General features: G+C 46.0%; 1 protein-coding gene across 1 annotated transcript in view; it reads left to right on the top strand.

Annotated features, from left to right (window-relative positions):
* NUP210 (nucleoporin 210) overlaps nt 1-24,175 on the top strand; it is a 122,741-nt gene that overhangs the window by 52,233 nt on the left and 46,333 nt on the right. The window contains exons 15-20 of the mRNA XM_054575085.1: nt 7,908-8,129; nt 9,842-10,015; nt 16,175-16,367; nt 16,872-16,978; nt 18,900-19,004; nt 19,091-19,192. Coding sequence (XP_054431060.1) covers nt 7,908-8,129; nt 9,842-10,015; nt 16,175-16,367; nt 16,872-16,978; nt 18,900-19,004; nt 19,091-19,192 — 903 coding nt within the window. The remainder of the gene's footprint in view (nt 1-7,907; nt 8,130-9,841; nt 10,016-16,174; nt 16,368-16,871; nt 16,979-18,899; nt 19,005-19,090; nt 19,193-24,175) is intronic.

The raw sequence follows: 24,175 nt of genomic DNA, 5'->3' as shown, positions 1-24,175 counted from the left end.
ACTTTCATTCCTGCTCCCTTGACTCTATTCCTTATATCCATTTTATGAGATGGGAGACTGAGCAACTGGCAGCTTCACTCTAGTTGTAGTAACACAGAAGCAAATGGACAAATGAGCATATAGAAAATGATGGAAGGTACGTTAAGGGCTTGAGCTGGGGAAGGAAGTAACAGGTATTGGGAGGTCCTGCTCAAGTTAGAGTCAGAAAAAGCCTCTCTGAGGAGGTGACATTTGAACAGAGGCCTGGGTGAAGCACGAGAACTTCCTGTATGACTGTCTTGAGGGGAAGTGCAGGGAGGGAAAGCCAAATGCCCTGAGCATGCTTAACAATTCATGTGCAGGAAAAGGGCCCTTTTTTATTAATTCCTCACTTGAGGACATGTCCATTGACTTTAAGAGAGGGAGGAAAGCTAGAAACATAATCTTCCAACACTGAATCAAGAAGAAGCAGAAAACTTGAACACACCAATAATAGCTAGTGAAATTGAAGGAGTAATCAAAAAGCTCCAAAGACAAAAGCCATGGACTGAGCAGTTTGACAGGAGAATTTTACAAAACATTTAAGGAAGAGCTAACCCCTATCCTTCTGAAACTATTCCATAAAGTTCAAGAAGAGGGAAGACTCCCAAACTCTTTTTGTGAGGCCAGCATCATCCTAATCCCAAAACCAGATAAAGACACAACAAAGAAAGAAAACTACAGGCCAATATCGCTGATGAACATAGACACTAAAATCCTCCACAAATTATTGGCAAACCGCATACAGCAATACATTAAAAAGATCATCCACCATGATCAAATGGGATTCATCCCAGTGATGCAAGGATGGTACAATATTAGCAAATCAAAAAATGTAATACATCACATAGACAAAAGGAAAGGCAAATCACATGATCATATCAGTAGATGTGGAAAAAGCGTTTGATAAGATATAACACCCATTTATGATAAAAAAAAAATCAGCAAAGTAGGAGTACAGCGAGCATACCTCAACATAATATAGGCCATATATGAGAAACCTATAGCCAACATCATACTCAATGGGCAAAAACTAAAAGCTTTCCCATTAAGATCAGGAACAAGACAAGGATGTCCGCTTTCACCACTTCTGTTCAACACATACTGGAAGTTCTAGTCACAACAATCAGACAAGAAAAATAAATAAAAGGCATCCAAATTGAAAAGCAGGAAGTAAAACTGTCATTGCTTGCAGATAATGATAATGTCCACAGAAAACCCTATAGACTCCACCAAAAAACTACTCGACTTAATAAGTGAATTTAGCAAAGAAGCGGAATACAAAGTCAATATCCAGAAGTTGAAGGCATTTTTGTATACCAGCAACAAAATATCAGAAGCAGAAATCAGGGGAAAAAAATCACATTTGCTATAGCAACAGGAAAAATAAAGTACCTAGGAATAAATCTAACCAAAAAGATAAAAGACCTGTACTCAGAACACTACATAACACTGAAGAAAGAAATTGAGGAAGACACAAATAAATGGAAGCATATACCTTGTTCATGGGTTGGAAGAATTCATATCATCAAAATGTCCATTCTGCCCAAAGCAACTTATAGATTCAATGCAATCCTTATTAAAATACCAATGACATATTTCACAGATATAGAACATTTCAAGAAATTTTTTTCTCTTCCTTCGTTCTTTTTTTCTTAAATGCAGATTGATTTTATTTATTTTTAGATGTCAAAGTTAATTATAAAATATTAAAAAAATGTAAAACCATTATAACGTCTCAGCAATTAAATCAATATGACACCAGCACAGAAATAATCAAATCAGGTCAGTGAAATATAGTGAGCATTCTAGAGACAAATGTATATATCTGTCTAACAATATAATGTATAATTAAGTTGATATTTCAAGTCAATGGGGAAAATTAGGCTTATTCAACAAAATACGGTGCATAAACTATTACTTGAATTAAAACCAATGTAGAGGCCTATTTCACACATTATACAGGAAATATTCAGGTGAGTTAAAAATCAATATGTAGAATCTATGGAGTATTAGAAGAAAATAGAAATAATGTTTTTCATGACCTGAAGTAAAATATTCAACTCCAGAAGCTATTAAAGTAAATATGGACAATATGACTATATTAAACATTTAACTATATAGTAATATACATATTAAAAAAGTTAAAGGACAAGGAATAGAAAAGTATTTGCAACACATCTAAAACATGGTTAATAGGTTTTGTTGGGGTTTTTTTTTGTTTGTTCTTTTAGGGAAAAAAGTTCTACAAACCTTTAATCAATAAGTGGTTAAAGAATTCCAAAAAGTCATTTAAAGCTTTTTTTTTTTTTAAATAATAGAAATAGGCAAGAAATATACTAAAGCAGGTTTAATTTCAACAAATAATAAAGGAACAATTAAGATAACATCATTGTCACAATCAGATTAATGAGTATTAAAAATATTGGTAATATCAAGTATTGGTAACTCTGAAAGGAGCTGGGTATTCATAGAAACTTTTTGTTCATCTTAAAGCAGCCCCTTTAGCATATTTTGCCGTGCTGGTTTGGTGGAGGTGTATTCTTTTAGACATCTTTTGTCTGGGAAACTCCTTATTTCGCCTTCCATTTTGATGGAGAGCCTTGCTGGGTAGAGCAGTCCTGGTTGCAGGCCTTTGCTTTTCATGACTTGGAATATTCCTTGCCATTCCCTTCTGGCTTACAGGGCTTCTGTTGAAAAGTCAGCTGCTAGGCATATCGGGGCTCCCTTATGTTACTACCTCTTTCTCCCTTGCTTGCTTTAGGATTCTCTGTCTTTGAGATTTGCCATTTTAATGATGATGTGTCTTGGAGTGGGCCTCATTGGGTTCCTCTTGAATGGGACCGTCTGTGCTTCCTGGACTTGTGTGACTTTTTCTCTCCTCCAATTAGGGAAGTTTTTCATCATGATTTTCTCAAACAGGTTCTCTATCCCTTCCTCATCCTCTTCTCCTTCAGGTATCCCTATTATACAAATATTATTACGTTTCAGGTTGTCCTGCCTTTCCCTCAATGCCCCTTCATTCTTCTTGAGTCTTTTTTCATTTTCTTGCTCTTTCTGGGAGCTTTTTTCCTACCTTATCCTCCAGCTTGCTGATTCGGTTCTCAGCTTCATCAAGCCTGCTTTTGATTCCTTCTACGGTGTTCTTCAGTTCAGAAATGGTATTCTGCATTTTCTCTTGCCTCTTGTTGATAGCTTCTATGTCCTTTTTCATGCTGATATAGTTTGCAGTAAGTTCCTCATAGTTTCCCTGTAATTTTTGGTAATTTTCTCTAAGCTCACTGATCTCATTGAGCTTCCTTAGAACCGTTGTTTGGAACTCAATATCTGATAGTTAACTTGCCTCTATTTCATTTAGTTCTCTTTGTGGGGATTGCTCCTTTCCTTTCAAGTGGGGCGTATTTCTTAGTCTTCCCATTATTTGTGAGACTCTTTTCTTTTGCTTCTGATTCTTAAGTTGATCTGTCTTGATTTCCTACCTTCGTGGTGTGAACTTCTATGGTTGGAGACTGCGGTTTTTACTTTCCGGATCTGCCTCTGATGATGTCAGATGTTGACCCTGTCTGACCTTAGGCAGTCTGTTCGAGACTTCCAAAAATTTATGTGGAACAATAAACAACCCCAAATAACCACCGCAGCTTTGAGAAAGAAGAACAAAGTAAAAGGCATCACAATGCCTGATTTCAAACCATATTAGAAAGCCACTGTGATCAAAACAGTCTGGTACTGGCATAAGAACAGACACTTTGATCAATGGAATGGAATAGAGAGCCCAGAAGTCAACCAGGTCTCTGGTTAGTTAATATTCGACAAAAGGAGCAGGAACATAAAATGGAGTAAAAATATCCTCTTTAACAAATGGTATTGGGAGACCTGGAGAGCTACATGCAAGAAACTGAAATTCAACCACCAGCTTACACCATACACAAAAGTAAACTCAAGGTGGATAAAAGACTTAAATATAAGTTGTGACACCATAAGAGTCCTAGAGTAGAACATAGGCAGGAAAATTTCAGGTATTGCACAGCTCAATATTTTCACCAATCTGTGCCCTAGAGCAAGGGATATAGAGGAAAGAATAAACAAATGGGACTTCATCAAATTATAAAACTTTTGTACGACTAAAGAAGACATCAGCAAAATGAAAAGGGAACCAACCGTATGGGAGAATGTATTTGCCAGTGATACCTTAGACAAGGATTTGATCTCCAAAATATATAAAGAACTCACTGGACTCCACACCAGGAAGAGAAACAATCCAATTAAAAAATGGGCAAAGGACCTGAACAGACACTTCTCCAAGGAGGATATACACAGGGCCCAGAGATATATGAAAGGATGCTCAGCATCACTAGCCATCAGAGAGGTGCAAATTAAAACCACAATGGGATACCGCTTCACACTGGTCAGAACAGTCATCATAAACAAATCAACAAACAATAAGTGCTTAAGAGGCTGTGGAGAAAAGGAAACCCTAGTGCACTGTTGGTAGGAATGCAGAGTGGTGCAACCACTCTGGAAAACAATATGCTATTTCCCAAAAAAAGCAAAAATGGAACTGCCTTTTGACCTGGCAACTCCACTGCTGGGATTATACCCTAAGAATCCTGAAACACCAATTCGAAAGAACCTATGCACCCCTGTGTTCATAGCAATTCAGTTTATAATAGCCAAGTGCTGGAAACAGCCTAAGTGCCCATCAGTAAATTAGTGGATCACTAAACTATGGTACGTTTACACAATGGAATACTGTGCAGCAGAAAGAAGGAACTCCTCCTACTGTTCATGACAACGTGGATGGAACTGGAGAGCATTATGCTAAGTGAAATAAGCCAGGTGGTAAAAGACAAATATCATATCATCTCACCTATAAGTGGAACCTAATCAACAAAACAAACAAGTGAGCAAAATATAACCAGAGACATGGAAATATAAGAACAAACTGATAGTGACCAGAGGGGAGGAGAGAGGGAGATAACAGGGGACATAGGGGAAGAGTGAAATCAAGGAACGTGCTTAAAGGAGCATGGACAAAGATAAAGGGAAGGAGGATTGATTATGGGAGGTGGGGGTGGGGGTGGGTGGAGCAGGGGAGAGTAATGGGGGAAAAATGGGGACAACTGTAATTGAAAAACAATTTTAAAACAGGATTTTTTAGAAGAAGAGGGAGGAAAGGAGAGAGAGAGAAACCTCAATGTGGGAGAGAAACATTGATTGGTTGCCTCCCATACACATCCTGACCAGGGATTAAAACCACAGCCTAGGTATGTGCCATGACTGGAAATCAAACCCTTAACCCCTTGATGTATAGCACAATACTCCAACTGACTCAGCTGGCCAGGGCAAAAAGGGCCCATTTGAAGCTTTCAAAACCTGGATGTGCCGCAAGGTAGAGTCTGGGGGGTAGGTGTCAGTGAGGACACTCCAGGCTTCTTGAACTGTATGTGAGTGTATACATCTGTACATGTGTGCAAGAAGGGGTGCATGGAGAGTTGATGGCTGATAACAAATTCAGAAATTTAGCATATTGCAAAAAGTAAGTCAAAAGGACAGAATTCTCCTTGAAAAGTAATGTCCTTTTTGTGCTAAGGGTTTAGTGTATGTACCCAAGCAAGAGAATCTATGCCCATAGGCCTCAGTGGATCATTACCTTAGCCCCCTGACCCACCCTACCCTTGGTGTGTGCATCTAAAGCTGTCACTCAGGTGAGAGTTCATTTCCACGTTGAAGTGACATCTGGTTGGGGCACTGCTCTGGGTCCAGAACTGTGGGTGGCAGCTGAGTGATTATCACCTCATACCTGCAAGGACTTCAGGCTGTTGGCAGATGTGGATACTTTCCCCATAGATATGAGAGCATGGATGGAGCTGAGAGAAATCAGAGTCTCTGTGTGGGTCGGCATACACCTGAGACCTATTGGGTAATGCAGAGACAGGCTGACACTCTATAGTAGAAGACATGTGTGTTGGGCCAAAATGAATTAATTTTCAAAAAGAGCACGTCTTTATGTACAGATCCACCAGCAAATTTTTGGATTTTTCCTAATCAGATGGCTGAGAAATAATGTCACAGTGTAGTTGTAAGTTCTTGTCTGTTTTTAATATTTTAATTTTTTCTATACAGCAGCGGTCCCCAGCCTTTTTGGCACCAGGGACTGGTTTCAGTGGGGGATGAGGGAGCTAAACTGGAGGCAGAGCTCAGGTGGGAGAGTGAAGCTTCACTTGAGTACCCACTGCTCACATCCTGCTTTGTGGCCTGGTTCCTAACAGGCCATGGATTGATAACTGCTCTGGGGGTTGGGGACCCCTGCTCTATGGTGTTTCATTTCATGTGGTTGAGATCATGCTGTGCATACAGCAGGAAAAGATACACCCTCCCTGCCCTTAACGAGCCTACATCCTGATCAGGAGACAGATACCCAAACATCTAATTTCCCCCCAATGTGATTGAGCCACAATCTGCCTGGCAGGTTGGGGGTCACCTAGTGAGAGAGGAAGTGAGGGCTTGGAGGAAGGAGTGATCAGGGGGCCAGGACAACCTGGGGACAAACTAGTCCGAAGATAGGACTAGTGAGAGATTAGGCCAGAGCCAGACTATGGGAGCCTGAATCCCAGGATAAAATGCTAACTCACCCTTTCTTCCCAGGGTAGCTGGCACTGTGGAATCTTTTAATGCAGTGGGGATATTGTCTATGTTTTAGGAAGGGACACCTGGCAACTCTTGGGGAGTAGAGTGGAGTGACAAACAGGAAAGCAGGTTCGCAAGTCTCGCAGGACTTAGTGGTAACCCTCTGTGGGACCCTCTGGAGTGAGAGAGAGATCTGTGCAGCCCTGGAAGGGAGTCAGGGAGCAGGGCCTTCAGGACACTCCATTCTTCCTTGCACCCAGCTGTGTCTGTAAAGGGAAGTGCTCTCAGATGGAGCAAACCATGTCTTCCTGCAGGTGCTGTCCCTCCCCCGCTGCGGGATGGGAATGATGTCCTTCTTCACAGACCCTAAGCACTGCCATTTCCATGCGGGAACCCCTGGGACCCTCAGTACATTGGTCACCGTAGGCTGGGAGACTTTTTGTAAAAAAGTCTTTAATTCATCCTTTGTTTATTGTGTATTTTCAGTGCTTAATATTCACTCTTTTACTTAATAAGTTAAGATTGAGCACCTCCTCTTTGCCAGACACTGTTCTAAATGCTGGGAACAAAACGAGTAAAGAGGCTTGTTCCCCAAAGTTTATGTATACATTGTAGAAAATGGGGGTAAAGCAGTGGTATAAAAAGGGAAACAAACCACTAGTAATGATTCCATCAAGGACATGCAGTCTGTCTCCCTTGATCATCAGGAGTATTTCTTTTTAGGCCTGTTTATACTTTTTAAAAGAACATGGTTAGGATCAAATTGTTTGGTCAGTTGTGTATGCAGCTCTTTGTAAATACTGCCTTAGAGACCCACACAGGTCTCATCTTGGATGCACCCTGTACTTACGCAGCCCCATGCTGGGGCATGTAGACTGTAGCTGGTGATCGGCTGTAGTAAATGACAGTGTGCGGAACATCTCTGTATGTGAACTTGTTTCTTTCCTTCCTGTTCTGTCCTTAGGTTAGATGCCAGATGTGGAGTTTCTGTTTCAGGGGCTGTGGTATTTTCAAGGCTTTTCCTGGATTGTTTTACAAAAGAAGCAGATCAATTTATGCCTCCCTCCCCTCAGCAGTATATCAGAGAGGAGGACAGAATTCTCCCCAGGGCATTTTTTGCACCCATACCCCTGGGAGCATTGCTAATGAGCCCCAGGAGTGGCAGCTTGTGTGACCTCTGCAGGTGGCAGGCCCAGGCCTCTAGCATGTGGCATGTGTCTCCCAGACAAAAGTGCTGACTCTTCTCCTTTTTGTCCCCACAGGCTGTGGACCCCTCCTCTGTTGCCTTAGTGACCCTAGGCTCCTCAAAAGAAATGCTGTTTGAAGGAGGTCCCAGACCCTGGGTCCTCGAGCCATCCAAGTTCTTTCGAAATGTCACCTCTGAGGACACACAAAGCATCAGTCTGGCTCTCTTTGGGCCCCCTGCCTCCCGTAATTATCAGCAACACTGGATCCTTGTGACCTGCCAGGCCTTGGGCGAGCAGGTGAGAGGGCAGCCACTCCCAGACCCATCTCACCCAGAAGGAGGGGTGGAAAGTCGCATCCCTTGAGTACCCTGCAATACTCCCAGCATCATTATTTTTAAACTTCAAAGTAACCCTGAGAAATAGCTGCTGCTGTTATACTCATTTTGTAGACAGACGAGCTGAGGATCAGTGAGGTGGAGAGACTTAGTGAACACAACAGTCAAGCAGGGTATGGCAGTTGGGACACACCCCTGCCCCACCCCACCCTGTATAGGCTGGCTTTGATAGAACTAGTTAGTCCTGGCTCCCTTTCAACAACCTGGTGACCTCTTCCCTCACCAGGCTTCAGTACTCCCCACCACCAAATCAGGTGTGAGCCAAGGTCAGGGGCACATAGTCAGATGCCTCCACAGCAGACAGGTCTTGTGAAGAGTAAAGTCTCAGGACCAGGTTTGGCAGATTTTTTAGTGTTTCAGGATAAGCTGAGAATGCCAATATATTTTTCCTTTAAAATCTCTTTAGTTTTTATTTTTTCAATCCTGAAAACCAAGAAATTAGAAGACCGGGTAGACTGAACAAAACATGTCTGTGATCTGAACACCCTCAAGGCTGGAATTGCCTGGATTGAGGGGCAGCTTGCAGTTTAGGCCCCCTGTGCCTAGACGTCCCTAGTGCCAGGGCCCTGTACTCAGTTGGCTCACAGTATGGCAGTACCCCTGCATTCTCAGGGTACCCTAAAGCTGGAAAACGTAAAGCAAGGTGGGAGGCCAGCGTGAATCAAGAGAGGAGAGAGCTGATGTCTTTGGAGAAGTGAAGAATATCCTTGCATGATTAATAGTGTAAAGAATGGCAGTTGATGTTAAAACACATATAAACACATGCCACCCAAGGTGGCCTTGTGAAGTCAGCCACACTGAGACTGCCTGGATGTGAGCAGAAAACATGCACAGTGAAGGGTATTTCCCACTGGCTTTGTTTTTAAAAAAAAAAAAAAAAAAAAGGAATAAGAAAAATAAATAATACCACGATAAGAATGAATATAGTCAAGAACTACGTTAGAGAACCTTCTTATCCCCAGTTTGGTCATCTGCCCACCCTCCACCCCCTGGCTGTCAGAGTTGGACCCTCAAGTCCTGCTCCCACTTCATTGGTCTGTGTATTACTTCCTTAGGTTGTCAGGCTGGAGGCAGAAACCCTGCAGGTCAGTGTGGAAACGGCCCATTGTCCTGCCTCGAGGTCAGGGTGAGGGGCCTCTAGACCAGACCCTTCCTTCCTGGAGAAAGTACGGGTCATTGAAGGGCCAGGGCCACTTCCTTTTCTGGCCCATCCCGCAGGTCTCAGTCCATTAGCAGACATTCTTTCATACCTGCACGTCACTGTGATGAATGTTTTCAAGTCAGTGTAGACCCTTCATTTAAAAACCCACAAATTTAGGAATTTGCTCATACAACCATGGGATTTTCATAGGGTGCTGAGAAGCCACATGTCACTACTGATCCACCTCCTCCCTGGGCTAAGGAGCAAGCAGTGGTTCTGGCTGATGTCTGTAGAGGGCACTAGGGGCTCCAATCTCCCATGCATGTGTCACTGGACCATTATAACCCCTATGAGATGTAGATATTGTCATCATTTCCATTCTGCAGAAAAGCAGACTGTGTCCCATGGAACTGGGTGGTGAGGCAAGGCGCACAGCAGAGCACTGCTTCTCACTGCTCCTTTTGCCTTGCCAGGTCATTGCCCTCTCGGTGGGGAACAGGCCCAGCATCACCAACCCCTTCCCTGCACTGGAACCTGCTGTGGTGAAATTTGTGTGTGCCCCGCCCTCCAGGATCACGCTGATGCCTGTCTATGCCAGCCCCCAGCTGGGCCTGTCGTGCCCACTGCTGCAGCAGAACAAACAAGTGGTGAGTGAGCACTGCTCGATGATCGTGATGGCTCACTGTGTGCCACCTTGGTCCCTACACTCAGTCAGTGCTGCAGGGTGGGGTGCTTTTGTCTTAGTTTTACATATGGGTGATCCCAAGACCAGAGAGATAAGACTCAGCAGTCCCAGCTGCTAGTGGAAGTGCCAGGTGAAAGTAGAGCCTCTGACCCCAGATTCAGCTGCCTCTCTCTGCATGGCACTTGGCAATTTGTAAAAATCTTTTTTCACTGCTTCTCGAGGATGTTAAAGTTGAGGGGGTTGTTGGTGGTGAACAGTGTGTGTGTGCTCACAGTGGGAGCTGCCAAACACAGGTGACTAGCTGTAGTATTCTCCCCGGGTCTGAGAGACATAGGGACTGTGCTCCAAACATAAATGTAGAGACAGAGAAGAAAGTCACTTGAGGGTTACCCTGACAGCAAGGATGTAAGGTGAACTGCACAAGCCTGATCCTCTTGGGGTTGCAGCCAACCAACCCTCTTCCTCTAAGACACTCAGAAACCAGGTGACTGAACATAGAAGATTTGGAAGTCTTCCTGTTCAGGTTCAGGTGCATGAGCATGCTGCAGCTGGCCCCAGCCCCTTCTCAGAGATGGAGAGTAGGCTCCTTTTCAGTCATTCCTTTGACATTTATTAGTTTCTTGAGCACTCTTCTGTGCCAGGCACAGTTGTAGGTTTTGGAATACAGACTAATCAGGACAGGCGAGGCACCTGCCTCACAGAGGTGACAGGAGACAAGATGTATCACCAGTGTGGAAAGTACTGTGGAGGGAGTGAAGTAGAGTGCAGGAGAGCTACTGGCAGAAGCCACTTCAGACGGAGCTGGAAAAGGTCTTGGAGAAGAGAGCACCTACTACTTCGGGCCCCTTGGCTGAGAAGAGTTGAGATAAGGGTGCCCTGGGCAGGTAGAACAGCACTTGCAAAGACCCAGAGGCCATACCAGGTTCTGTGTGTCCCTGTGCCCACACAGTAATCAGAAAAGTCATTTGTGCCAAGAACTTTGACCTCTGTCCCTCATTGCCCATCCCCAGGACCATCTATGAGACCAGGGTCCTTTCAACCCTTCCCAGGTTTGCCCACGAGGCTCAGAGATGGACAGAGTCCCAAAGGTAGAACAGATCCTCCCAGCTCCTAGCTTATTGCCTCCTCGGTGGCCTCTGAAGCTGCTTCTCTTCTCCCAGACCTGTGACCAGCTGCACTCTGCCTTGGTGGCATCAGGATGGGACTATCCTGGCTTTCCGCAGTTCTCCAGAAAACACTCAGTGTGTATCATCTTCATGCTTAAGGGAACCTCTCTGAAGCTCTGTATCAGCAGCCTCTCCTTGCACTGTCAGCCTTCAGGATTTGGGAGTTGGCTTGATACTGGGTGATGGTCAGGGTGGCTTTGTAGTTGGTCAAAGTGAATCTCCTCAAAGCTCCAGGGAAGGCACCAGCTTCCCTTGCCTGGGACTTGTGAACAATTCTGCCATCTGACATGTGATCCTCATCCTACATGTTTCCTGCACATTTAGTTCAACTTTTCCTCCCACCGCTCTGGCAGTCGATGGGTGGGCGTCTGCCTTCTCTTGTGCTTTACTGCTCACTCAGCTCTGAGACACATGAGCATGTAAGCTCCTCCACTGTTCCCAACACTGGTCCCATAATTGTTGGTGGCATCAGTTAAAAGTGGGAACTTTTTGTGCTCAGTCTCAGAGTACTCTCCAGTCTACTCCTGCAGAGACCGGACAAGGAATACCCACTTTTCATGCCCTCTTAATAAGCAAGAATGGGGCTCAGAACCATGAGAATCCAGCATCGACCTTTACGTCAGGCCAGGGTGTTTGTGGCATGGAGTGGATGACCATCTTTCCTAAACTGAAATTGTGTATGTTCAGGAAAAGACATTCTTATTTCCGTGACTTGAGGGACTGTTGAGATGAATGTCCTGAAAGTTTTACTTTTAAATCACTTTTATGTATTTAGCAAATTATCCTTTGACAAAAAGAGAAAATTACATTAATTCTAGACTGTGGGAAAACCTGGCTTGCTGGTTCCACTGTGTGAGGCTGGGCATGTCCATAGTCTGAGTGTTAGGGGCCGAGCCCTGCCCCGCATGCGGGCTGATCTCCTTTGAATGATCATGGGTGACAGTGGCTTCCCATAGTTGCTGTAGGAGAAAAATATAACTGGACATAAGGTGTTCAGAGTGGTAACTGTTACGCTTTTTATATTGTTCTCTGTTTCAGCCCTGCCCATAATATTCCACTCCCTCAGAGAAAAAGCCCCATCTCCTTATGTGACGTGCAGGCCTGAGTCCTCCCCATCACTCTTTCTCTATCACCCACTTCATCCGTGCATGGAAGCCCTGTCCCCCATGGGCATGCTGGAATGGGCCCTGCTTGGGTCACTGACTAGCCATTCCCTTTGGCTTGAATTCTCTCCTCTCCCATCCTCATGCCTTCCTCTTTTGCTTCCTTCAATCCTTTATTCAGATGTGACCTCCTCAGCAGGACTTTCCCTGTCCTTCAGACCTTATCTAAAGTTTCACCCTTCCTTCCATCAACATTTCTTATTGTAACCGGGCAACCTGGGGTCTGGCCGCTTGTCATCATGTACACGCATAACACGAGGATTTGTGGGGAGGGAAACAGTTTTTTATTAAAAGGGTACCCATTTTGAGAGGGCTGGGAGCATTCCTTCTCTGAGCTGGCCTCATCCACAGAGCACAGAAAACCAGACACCACCAGGAAAATTAAATTCCAAATCCATGCCCAGAAGTTCCCCTGTTGCTTTTCTGTAGCCCAACGTTGTTACTCGATCTCTCTGGTGCCAAAGTTGCCATCACCTTGAATCAGCTTCCTGGTCACCTCGCAGCAGCTTTCTGGTCACAGTCTGCTCCAGCTGTCCTTGGAGTCCGTGGATTCTGATCCTCCCTTTAAAGGTGCTGGAGTGGTTGGTGACAGACAGTTGGGAGCCCCTCACCACTGCCCCCTCCCTCCCAACTCCCCCTGCATAGAAGTGACACTCCTCTTCATTGGTTCTAGATCTGTCCTCTGCCTCCCAGGCCCATAGAGCCCAGGCTAGCAGCAGCAGCATCTCCACTGACAGCCAGCAGTGGAGGAGCTCCGGTGGGCTACTGGGCTGTGGCAGGAGGCGGCTTCCTGTGCAGGGGCCAGGGTGTGGGGCTTGCCTCCCAGTTGTGGCACCCAGGGTCCACCTGCTCAGGTCTTCTCTCCTTCTTTGTTCCCGCTGCCCTGAGAGGCCCTAGAGTGCTGGGGTAGGGGTGCTAGGAACCCAAGTCTCTGCTGGCCAACAAGACCAGTGAGGGAAGGGGCCTACAAAGAGTGTGTTGGTGTTTCTGCGCTCTCCTTTTTAAGTCTGCCCCCAGAATCCCCTCCCTGGCATGTATGTGTTGCCCCAGTTGCCAGGGCAACATACGCTGGTTCGGCTGCCACAGTGCAGCTGCCACTCATGTGCCATCCTTGGCATTTCCCTACCACTCACCCATTTCTGTTGAGGGGAGGGAATGAGACCCTGTTACAATATTCTGGTTCTCTTATCCCAAGCACTGAACGTTACTGAGCATTGTAAAATGTGCACATTTCCTTTCTTCTTTGTGAGTCTCTGTGAGAAAGCCCAGCTCAGATAAGGGCTCAGTGAATGCGATGTGTGAATAAGCGTGGAGAAGAACTCACTGTGCTTGTGTCCCTATTGTCTTCTGCCCATGACTCTTGATAACGTAGATGCTGGAGAAGCCAAGTGGAGACACTGCTGAGGAAAGGGGCAGCGGAGATGGTGCCAACCTAGAGAGCAGGCACCCTTCAGAAGACAGCCTGTCTCACTCAGCTCCAGCCCATTCGCTCCTAGACTGGCCAAACCTCATTTTCAAAACAAAAACCAATCAGATTAAGTGCAGCTTCCCTGCTCTTAAACGTTGGCTTCTTGCCTAGGGAGCGGAGTCTCACTGTCCCTAGTCTGCACCCACTGGGTCATCCAAGGGTTGTCTCTCTTGACTGAAAGATGCGGGCCAGACAGCTGAGCACAGCTCTGCATTGGGTTGCATGTGTTGTAGACCTTGCTCACAAGGAAATAATGAACCTTGAACATGAACTTGCCATGTGATCATCAGTCCTGGGGTTCTGGAACCAAGAGCCAATTAGGTGTGGCCCCTGTGACTAACGGTGTTATTAGGCGATCTTGAGAAAGTTATAACCCTGCCATGCATCCTGGGTACAGTATCAATTTAATTGTTTTACACCTCTCCAAAACCTGAGGCTGCCCAAGACACATTTGCAGAGTAAATCAATGGCAAGGCCAGATGCTAGAATGGAGCTGACGAAAAATGGTTGAAGTGACAGAGTGGAACCACACTCTGGCCTGACCCTGGTACTTTGAGCAGATCATCCCATGTTCAGGTGACTGCAGTTGAGCGCAAGTTGCATGCCAGTAGACTAATTAGCCATTCAAGCCTGACTCTTGCACCAGGGAAAGGCTGCATATTGTCAGGTGTGGCCTGTGGGTTTTAAAATCAGACCAGCAGAGTTCTGCCACTAAGCCTGTGTGACCTTGGACCAGTTACTAATGTCTCTGAGCCTCAGCCTCCCCCTCTGTGAATTAGGGATTATATTGTTGCCTAAAATGGCCATTGGGAGTATCCAGTAAGCTTGTGAGCATGGTTGACACACAATAGTACCAGTGGCCTCACAAAGCACAGGTTTACTTATGCTCACACTGCTTTGCATCCAGGTGGGCTGGGGGACCCTGCTGTGTGTCATTGCGAACTTCCCTCTAAGACCTAAATGTGAGCATCGTCAAGTTGAACATGCCAGGTGGCACTGTGCTGACAAGGAGAGCATAGCAGATCCTGTTCTGGCTATTAAAGCTCTGCCTCCTGGAATTGTCTCAAGTCACTTGTCACATTTCACTAACCTAAGTAAGTGACATGGTCACTCCTAACTACAAGGGCCAGAGAAATACAGTCTTTCTTTCTGAACCTGTGCCTGAGAGAGAACTGGACACATTTGTGACCATTGCTGAGGACTGCCATGTTTCCCTACTTACAGTGAGCTGGGCTCATTAAAGTGATCTCACATGATCCTTTTAGAACACAATCCTAGGAGGTGGGTTTCATTGTGATTCCTACCTCACAGATGTTGAAACCAAGGCTCTGGGAAGTCTGCAGCTTGCCTGGGTAGAAAAAGGTGGAACTGGGGTTCAGCTCCAGGCTGTGGGACCCAGATGTCTCAGTGCTTTGGGTTCCTGCTTCACTGCTTACCCCACCTGCCCCCATGCTATTTGGGCAGGGAAGGAAGGGGATGAACCAGCATCTGGGGGGCGGGGGCAGTGAGGCTAACTCAGCAAGAGTTCGAAATATGCAGGTTTGCTCAAGGAGTGAGACATGAGGGTTGGCGGGAGAATTCAGGGTTTGGAAATGAATCCTGTAAGTGTGCCACTCAGCTGCTGAGTTGCCTTTGATTATTCTTTCCCTTCCTTGGGACTCCACTTCCTCACCCTTAATACATGGATGACAGCTCCTAACATCACTGGGCTATTTGAGAAGCAAGGAGATTTGCAAGAGCCTTGCAAACCGAGTGGCTCTGAGACACTTTGGGGGTTGGAATCGGCATTCCTTTTAAACCACTAAGAGATGTTTGCTGGAGGGGTGGAGGTGTGTGTCAGGCAGAGAGGAGATGACAGGGATTTGGAAAGATAGGCGTTGAGAGGAAGGGCAACAGCCTAACTGGGGTGGGGAAGTTTAGGGCAGAGTCTCCCAACTTGGGCATTATTGACATTTTGGATCAGATTCTTCCTTCTCGTGGGGCTGTAGGGTATTCAGCAGCCCCCTTGACCTCCACCCACTAAAAAATGCGTTTAGACATTATAAAAGCCCTTATGCCCCCATTGAGGACAGTGAGCTAGAGTAAGAGGCCAGATTGGACAGGGCTATGGGCACCCTGATTGCCAGGCAGTAGTGAGGGTTGGTTAGTGGCTCACCCCAAATTGCACACCAATACCCTCATGAGCCCATAAGACCGCCAGCCAGGTTCAGGGTACATCATGTGGTCAGAAGTAGCTAGCCAGTATGGTCCTCAGTGTTCACTCTGAACATTGTACCCACTGTGGTCTGGGCATGGCCACAGCACCAGAGCTTGGTTTCTTGCAGGTTCCAGTCTCTAGCCACCGCAACCCTCTCCTGGACCTGGCTGTCTATGACCAGCAGGGCCGCAGATTCAACAACTTCAGCTCTCTGAGCATCCAGTGGGAGTCCACAAGGCCATTGCTGGCCAGCATAGATCTTGATCTGCCCATGCAGCTGGTGTATCAGGATGATGGGAGCGGCCAGAAGAAGTTGCACGGTAAGCCGGGGTGGTGAGCCCACTGGCCTAGGACAGGAGACAGAGCAGTGAAACCCTAGAGACAAGATGTGTCCTGAGGAGTGCTGGAGGCTGTTGGGAGCTGTTGTTTGAGACTCCCTTTATCTAGGACAAAAGCTTAGGGAGCATGAAAACTCACTAGTCTTCTTTAATCCTGTGACATTCTCTTTCAGAGATGGGGAAACAGGCTTAGGGTACAACACAGGTGACCCTCAAGTCCCAGGTTGTGCTACACATCAGCCTGTCTCTAGGGCTGTGCTATCCCATGCTACCTTCACAAACCCAACAGCCAAAAGTTAAGTCTATCTTCTCCAGCTTGTCTAAGTTGCTTTGTGGAACCTTGCTCAGGGCCTGTTAACCCTTATGGTACATAGAGTTTCAATAAACTCAGCTATTTTTAGGATTGAAATCAGAGGAGGGAGGGGCTGTTTCAGAGGCAGCAGTGGGGCAAAAAAAAGACATGGGTTTCCCTCTTCCTGGACTCAGGTTTGCAGGCCATTTCGGTTCACAAGGCATCCGGAACCACAGCCATCTCTGCTACCGTGACTGGCTACCAGCAGTCCCACCTCCGTGCAGCTAGTGTGAAGCAGCCGGTATCTCTCAGGGCACACTGGTGGTGGGGGATTGTCCTGCTCTGCCCACATTCTCCCTGTGTCCTAGTGTCCTGAGCTACCTCATTGAGTTGCACCCCTCAGATCACTGCTGTCATCCTTGAACTGGGTGTGGTGGGCTCACCTGAATTGGTGAGCCTCCTTGCTGGCCTCCTGCTTCCAGCCTCCCCCACCTTACATGCCCTGCACTCAGGTGACTTGAAGGGATCCAGTCCCACCTTTCGGCTCCAGCACACAGCTTTGGGAGCCCTCAGACCTTCAGGCTGAAGCTGTCTTAATTCTGAGGCAGAGCTTGCCTACCCAGTCTCTTGTCCTTGACGGTCCTGACTTACCCCACCCAGCATGCCTAGGTGGTTCAGGCTCTCATGTCTGTGAACCTGCAATCCCCACTGCTTGGAATGCCATTTCCTCCCTCCTTTTACTCTTCTCTAGCAGGTGGCCTCCTGTTCTTTTAGTTCCATCCAGAGTATCAGCCCCTGTGTAGAAAGATCCCTGAACTCAGGGCACAGAGCACCTGCTTTTGTCCCAGGTCTCAGAGGTCCTCATACTCCTTGCTCTTGTGGTGCAGACCCTCCCCTGACCCCAAGTATGCACTGTTGCCACCATCTACATACACATGTGGCCTACCTACTGTACCACACCCCTCCAAAGCAGCATCTCATGGGGCCCAGGCAGAGGTGCTGCTAGTGGGTGGCAGACGGGTTCCCCCAGAATGGTGCTGCCTGGATAACACCTACCCCTTCATAGGAGAGGGGTGGCAGTCAACTTAGATTTTGAGCAGGGTGGAGGCAGCAGATGATGACTACAAAGGGAATGTGGGGTCTGACTCCAAGAAACTCTAAATGCCAGGATGAGGAACTTGAATTGTCTCCTGAGTAGTGGGGAGCAGGGGACATTTTTGAAGTGGGTGTGACTGTAGTGGGAGCAGCTCTAGGAGTCTGGCCTGAGGGAGGTAGCCCTAAGGAACACACCAGTACCTGTCCCTAATGGCTTCGGTCCTCAGTCATCCCACTAGCACCAAGGATCCCTCGGCTGGTGGTGGCTTCATGTACCTCCTTGCTGGGGTGCAAACATCTAAGCAGGTACCCCCGTCAGGGCCTTTGCTCTTGTACGCTTGCTCTGTGGGCTTTTTGCAATTTATTGACATTACTCACACCTTCACTTCCTGAGTCTCTGCTCACTTGAGAGGCATACCTGAGAATCCTTCTCCCTCTAGTGTGTGTATCATGGCCTCTTCAGCCTCCATCATGCTCGCATCTTTCTGTCACTCCTTTACTTTTCCTCTTTAGTCTTTGCATTAAAATCCATCACCCTGAGGACAGCTGCTATCCCTCTAGTGCCTAACACAGTGCCTACCTAGCACATGGCAGGTGCTCAAATGTGTGAGCATATGGGTGGGATGGAGCTGATTCTGGTCCAGCCGTCTCCCTGGAATGACATGTGGCAGGAAACAAAGATACTTAAGTATGCACATGGTCCAAGGGGTGAGGGTTGAGCCTGCTCTCTCATGAGCATGCCTTGAAGATATCTGCACAGAACTCCCCATGCTTAGGCTGGTCAGGGCTCTGCTGTTTGAGCACGTGTCCCTGGCACATGGGACTGCAGCTGGCCATTCGCGCTGTGCTCTCTGCTTTCCAGGTGTGTGTGAATTGCCCCCCATGTGGAGCCTGGCAGACAGGATGGGGGCACTTGTATGACATGCCTCAAAGTAACGTGGCCTCTCAGCTGGGCTTGTATATGGGTTCACTGGGCTTATGTCCCAGACATAACAAGTGCCCTGTGGTGACACCAGGACCTGGGGCCTCTGTCCTGCTCTTCCTAGGGGGGTGGGAGGTAGGTCTGTGGGCTGCACAGGGTTGATCTGTTTTCCCCTGGATCTGATGGTTCTGGCCTTGCCCTTCAGCACGACCCTCTTGTGCCTGTGTCAGCCTCCATAGAACTCATCCTGGTAGAGGATGTGAGAGTGAGTCCGGAAGAGATGACCATTTACAACTACCCTGGAGTACAGGTACAGCCCTTTCTCTACCACCTTGCTGCCCGAATGTGGCCCATTGGTTTGGCAGTTCTGGCCGCCTAGCCTGACCCTCCTTGCAGGCAGAGCTGCACATCAGAGAAGGTTCTGGCTACTTCTTCCTCAACACCAGCACCGCAGACGTTGTCAAGGTGGCCTACCAGGAGGCCAGAAGTAGTGCTATGGTGAGTGTGGGCCCTCGTCTCCACAATCTGGGCAGTTGTGTGTTCATGATTGATTTAAAACCTGGTACTTTATCTGCTACAGTTTGTCAGTTCTTTAAATTCTCTGATTCCTTGGTAAGAAATGTCAGTCATTTGCCTACCATTGTGATTTTTATTTCATCTCCACAAATTACCTGCACTATTAGTTAACTAATGGTTTCCTTTCAATCAATCTTTATTAAGATTAGAATACCCTCATATAAGTTCCACTGTAACAACCATAAAGTTGCTTTTAAAAGGTATGTCAGCTTTTTCTATTTTTTCCACGTTCCTTTCTTAAATCTATTCTTGCAAGTTTGATATCTTTGTCCACCACATGGAAGAATTGAGCATTCTACGTTTTTGATTATTCTAAGTTTTTTTCCCCTTGTTGCTGTGTAGGCTGGCTGGTTATTTCTGTGCAACCATGTGTTCTCAGCCATTTTATCCTTGGGGATCATTTGTATAGTTTAAATGTTTTTTGAGGTTTTTTTTTCCAATAACTCTATAGTTATAGCAAGGAGTGAAAACAAACACCAATGAAAACTGAACTTTCTTTAAAAGGAAACTAAAACCACTACCATGAGAAATAAATGCGGTAGCCAAAAACAAAAACATAGCAATGACATTGAATTAAATTGCAGTCATTAAATTGCAACTCTGCCCTTGTCTCTGGACTGCTCTGAGCCTCAGACCTGCACTGTTAAGCAATGATTGCCAAGTATATGAGGGCTGCTGCAGTTGTCGCAGCACCAAACGAGGCTTTTTCCTGTACTCGAAAGGGGCCAGGTTGATTCAGTGTTTGGCATGTGGTGGGTATAGTGGAGATAGCGCAGCAAGGAGGAACAGGTTTGGGTCCCACCTGGCTGTGAGTCACTTGCAGTCCTGTGTCCACATTTGCTGTTAGCATTGTCCTGGTCCCGCAGGGGAGCCCTGGCAAGCTAGCAGCAGGATAAAACAAACTTCCTAATTCCCGGGAAGGCTAATATCAGAATTACCATTCAGCCCTAGCTGGTGTGGCTCAGTGGATTGAGGACCAGCCTGCAAACCAAAGGGTCGCTGGTTCGATTCCCACTGTAGGGCACATGCCTGGGTTGCAGGCCAGGTCCCCGGTAGGGGGCGTGCAAGAGACAACCACACATTGATGTTTCTCTCCCTTCCTTTCTTCCTCCCTTCCCTTCTCTAAAAATAAATAAATAAAATCTTTAAAAAAAAAAAAAAGAATTACCCTTCATGGAGACCTACTCCCCAGTCTCCTTGCAGAAATACAGCGAGGCTACCTTGCCCACAGTTATACAGGAAATTTGTGGCCTAGTCAGAAATCAATCATATGTCACTTCAACCTCTGCAGGGTATTTCCAACCATAAATCTCTGCAGGTACATTTATTTATTTGCATCCACTGACTGTCTTGACACCTGAGTGACAAAATCAGTTGCCTTTAATGTGAGACAAGTATAAAGTAAATGAGAAAAATCAGCAGGGTGTGAGGAACATGTTTGGGGAATGCTATGCCTAATGTCACCTGATGCTTAGCTTCAGTGTTGGGGAGTAATAGGCAGTGGGGGGACTGTGACAAACTGGAAAGCATGGATTATGTCTAAGGAAGAACCACTGTGCATCTTCTGTTGGTATAACAGCTTTATTGAGATATAATCCAGATACCATACAATTCACCCATTTAAAGTGTGCAGCTCAGTGGTTGTTAGTGTATTCAGACATATGTGCAACAATCACCACAGTCAGTTTTAGAGTATTTTCGTCGCTTCAGAAAGAAACCCCACACACTTTATCTATCATCTCTATTTGTGCACTCACACACACATAGACACGAAAGGGTATTGCATTGTGTCAGATGCTTTTTTGTATCTCTTGAGATGATCATGTGTTTTTTTTCTTCTGTTGATATGATGTCTTACATTAATTGACTTTCAGGTGTTAAATCAACCTTGCAGTCCTAGGAAAACAGATACTTGATTATGATACAGAATTCTTTTTACATGTAACTGGGTTCAGTTTGCTAGTGTTTTGTTGAGGAGTCCATGCTCCCATTCATGACTATTGATTTGTAGGGTTTTTGTTTGTTGTTTTTTTTCTGCGACGTCTTTGTCTGGTTTGGGTATAAGGGTAATACCGGCTTCGTGGGTTGACTTAGAAGTGTTCTCTCTTCTAAATTTTGGAAGAGCTTGTGTAGAATGGGTAACAGTTACTCTTAAATATTTGGTAGAGTTAACCAGTGAAGCCACCTGGACACGGGCTTTTCTTTGTGGGTAATTTTTTGATAACCAGTTTAGTCTTTTCACCTGTTATAGGTCCGTTCAGATTGTCTGTTTCTTTTCACCAGTTTTGCTAGCATGTGTCTTAGAACAATTCAGATCTTTTTGTTGTTTGGGTTTTTTAAAAAAAACATTTTTTTACATTCCTCCAGTGGTCAACCTTGGTGTTTAGCTGTCGTGTGGAGAGGATGCTTTCTCACAGTGCAGTCTCTCGGTGAAGGGTGAGGAAGCGTGTCTTAATATTCCTGTTCTTCTCAGAGGAAGACTCACAGTTGACAGGATCTTTGATTTATTGCTGTAAATCAGAGCAAGAAAAGCTGTCGCTCAGCATCTGGGCACAAATATGTGTTTTTAGAGGAAGTTTGAGGGTTGCTAGAAGCCTGAGAGTATATCTGAAGCTTTCCCCTAGCATTTGTATTCCCTTTATAAAAGAAAGAGTAATTCTTCAGACCATTTCTCCTGCCACGTAAATGAGTGTTCACTGTCACATCCTTTACATTAAAAAGAAAACCTCAAATTGTAAATAATTCCAGCTGCTTGAAATATGTCTCTTTTGCTTTACTTCTGGAGATTAAAAGGAGCTCTTCTGTTTTCAAGAAAAGGAAGTTCCAGGTTGGGAAAAATGTGTACAGTGCCAACTATACTTGGGAACACTTTTACTCACATTTACCTCCCACCTTACATTTTGCATAAGCCCTGAGGTGAACCTGTGGCCAGAGAGAGGCCTTTCCTCCAAGAACAAGAGCATCTAAGAGTCCGTGACAGACCAGGTTGCCTCTGTAGATAATGAACATAGGCCTCTGGAGGTATTTGAACAGAAACTGGGACACTTGTCTGAAAGACACAACATAGGATTCCAGCATCAGAGTGAAATTTCAACAGAAGACCTGTGAACCCCTGTTCAATTCTTCAATGCTGCAATTCTAGGATTACCCTACGCAATGCCTCTCAACAACAGATTCTAGGACTCTCTTAGTCATGGAGGTATTTATGTTCCTGTTTTGCCGATGGTTTCAATAGAGCTCAAGCAGTTCTCTCTCCAGGTTGTGGATTGGCCTCTGCTCATGGTCTCATCTCTTTCAGGGCTCTCTCGAGTGGGACAGAGTGCTCATTGCAGGCAGGACTCCCAGGACAAATCTAGCACTGTTGGAGTACCAGCAGCACCCCATGTGCAGGGCCTACAAGGATTACTTTGGTCCAAGAAGGGGACACTTTGACCACAAGGGTCTCTGCTCCCCCTCATCTTGGACCTGTGCAGAGCCCAGTGCAACTCTTAAGTACAGATCAGGTTTTTCTGTAACCGGCAGGGGAATTTTTCATGGAGTGTTGACATCCTGTGGTAGGTCCTAGCAGTTGTTCTCAAATGCTATTTCTGAAGGACATTTTGCATATCTTTGGCATTTTCCAGCTGATAATTAGTAGCATTCTCATTTCCCTTAATCACAGAGACAAGAAAGTCCACAATAGTTCTTCAGTTAGTCATAGAAAATGTTTCTTTCCTTCCCTGTTGACATACATTTGGGATGCAAAAGTGGCTTCTGGGTCTGTTTGGCTTCTGAGTGTCCATGGCAGGAGCTGTGGAAATCACAGCAGTGCCATTGTGAAAGCTACTATGCTCACACAGTGCTTCAGGGGCCATGCTAGACGGGGCTCCATTTTGCTCCCACAGCCCCCGAAACTCTGCAAGCGGCCTTTATTTCATTTTTGCCTGGCTTGCACATTGGAGTGATTACCTGATTTAAGCTTAGGTTTTCTTCTCAACAATTCTTTATATTCCAAAATAAGGCCTCTGAGTAGAACCCATGGATTATAAGAATAAGAGAAGCATCCTACTGTGGGCTGAGCACTTTAGACCTTTATTAGTGCAGCCATTCAGCAACTTTCAGCATCTGTCATGTGCCAGGCTCTGGTCCCAGCACTGAGGACTCAGTGAGAACATGTCAGATGGAGGCACAGCTCTCGAGAGCTGCAGTGGTTTCCTCATCTCCTTAGTCCTGTGACACATAGCCCATCACAGTGACATTGTAAATCCAAGGAGGGTACTTGAGATGAAGTTGGCAGTAGATGGCAGCTGCAGGGCTTGGACTTGGGTATGTCCTGCTTTTCTTCTGAGAATGACCTGTAGACAGAAGTGCATGTCCTCAGCCCTGACCCTATGAGAAGTTCAGAGCTGGCCAGAGTCCCTGGATGAAGTCTCATCTAGTGTGTAAGCTAGGACCTTCTCAGTGCCTGTGATATTCAAGTGATCCTGGTCATCCCCACAAGCCTTGAGGGCATCTAGTCAGGAGCACAGACCCCAACACTCTTGCCTGGCACTGTCTGGCCTAACACATGGTATTGATGGGCATGCTGTAGGAAATAAGAGCTGTTAGCCCTAGTGATATTCAGAAATTTGTAGGATCCTTACTCTTCTGCAAGTGCCTGGCAAAGGAGAAGTCTAAAGCATGATGGGGCCAAGGGAAACATTGGAGCTGATAATGGTGTGAACAGGACCTCAGGGCTTGGTGGGCAAAAGTGGACATCACAGCTTCGACCCACTCATGAACAAAGCTGCCTGTGGGTCTACTAACAGCATCTTAATGAGGAATAATGCATTCACTGTGTCTGAGGAAATGACAGGACTTTCCCCTTGGCTTAGTATTGGCTGAAATTCTCAACATTTAGAAATTAGAATTCATTCCAGGCATGGA

Source organism: Pteronotus mesoamericanus, unplaced genomic scaffold (assembly GCF_021234165.1).
Source record: "Pteronotus mesoamericanus isolate MK-2021 breed Mesoamerican mustached bat unplaced genomic scaffold, CSHL_Meso_final contig_27, whole genome shotgun sequence".
NCBI classification, from domain to species: Eukaryota; Metazoa; Chordata; class Mammalia; order Chiroptera; family Mormoopidae; genus Pteronotus; species Pteronotus mesoamericanus.
Note: the sequence above shows the minus strand (reverse complement) of the source record. Positions and strands in the feature narration are given on the sequence as shown.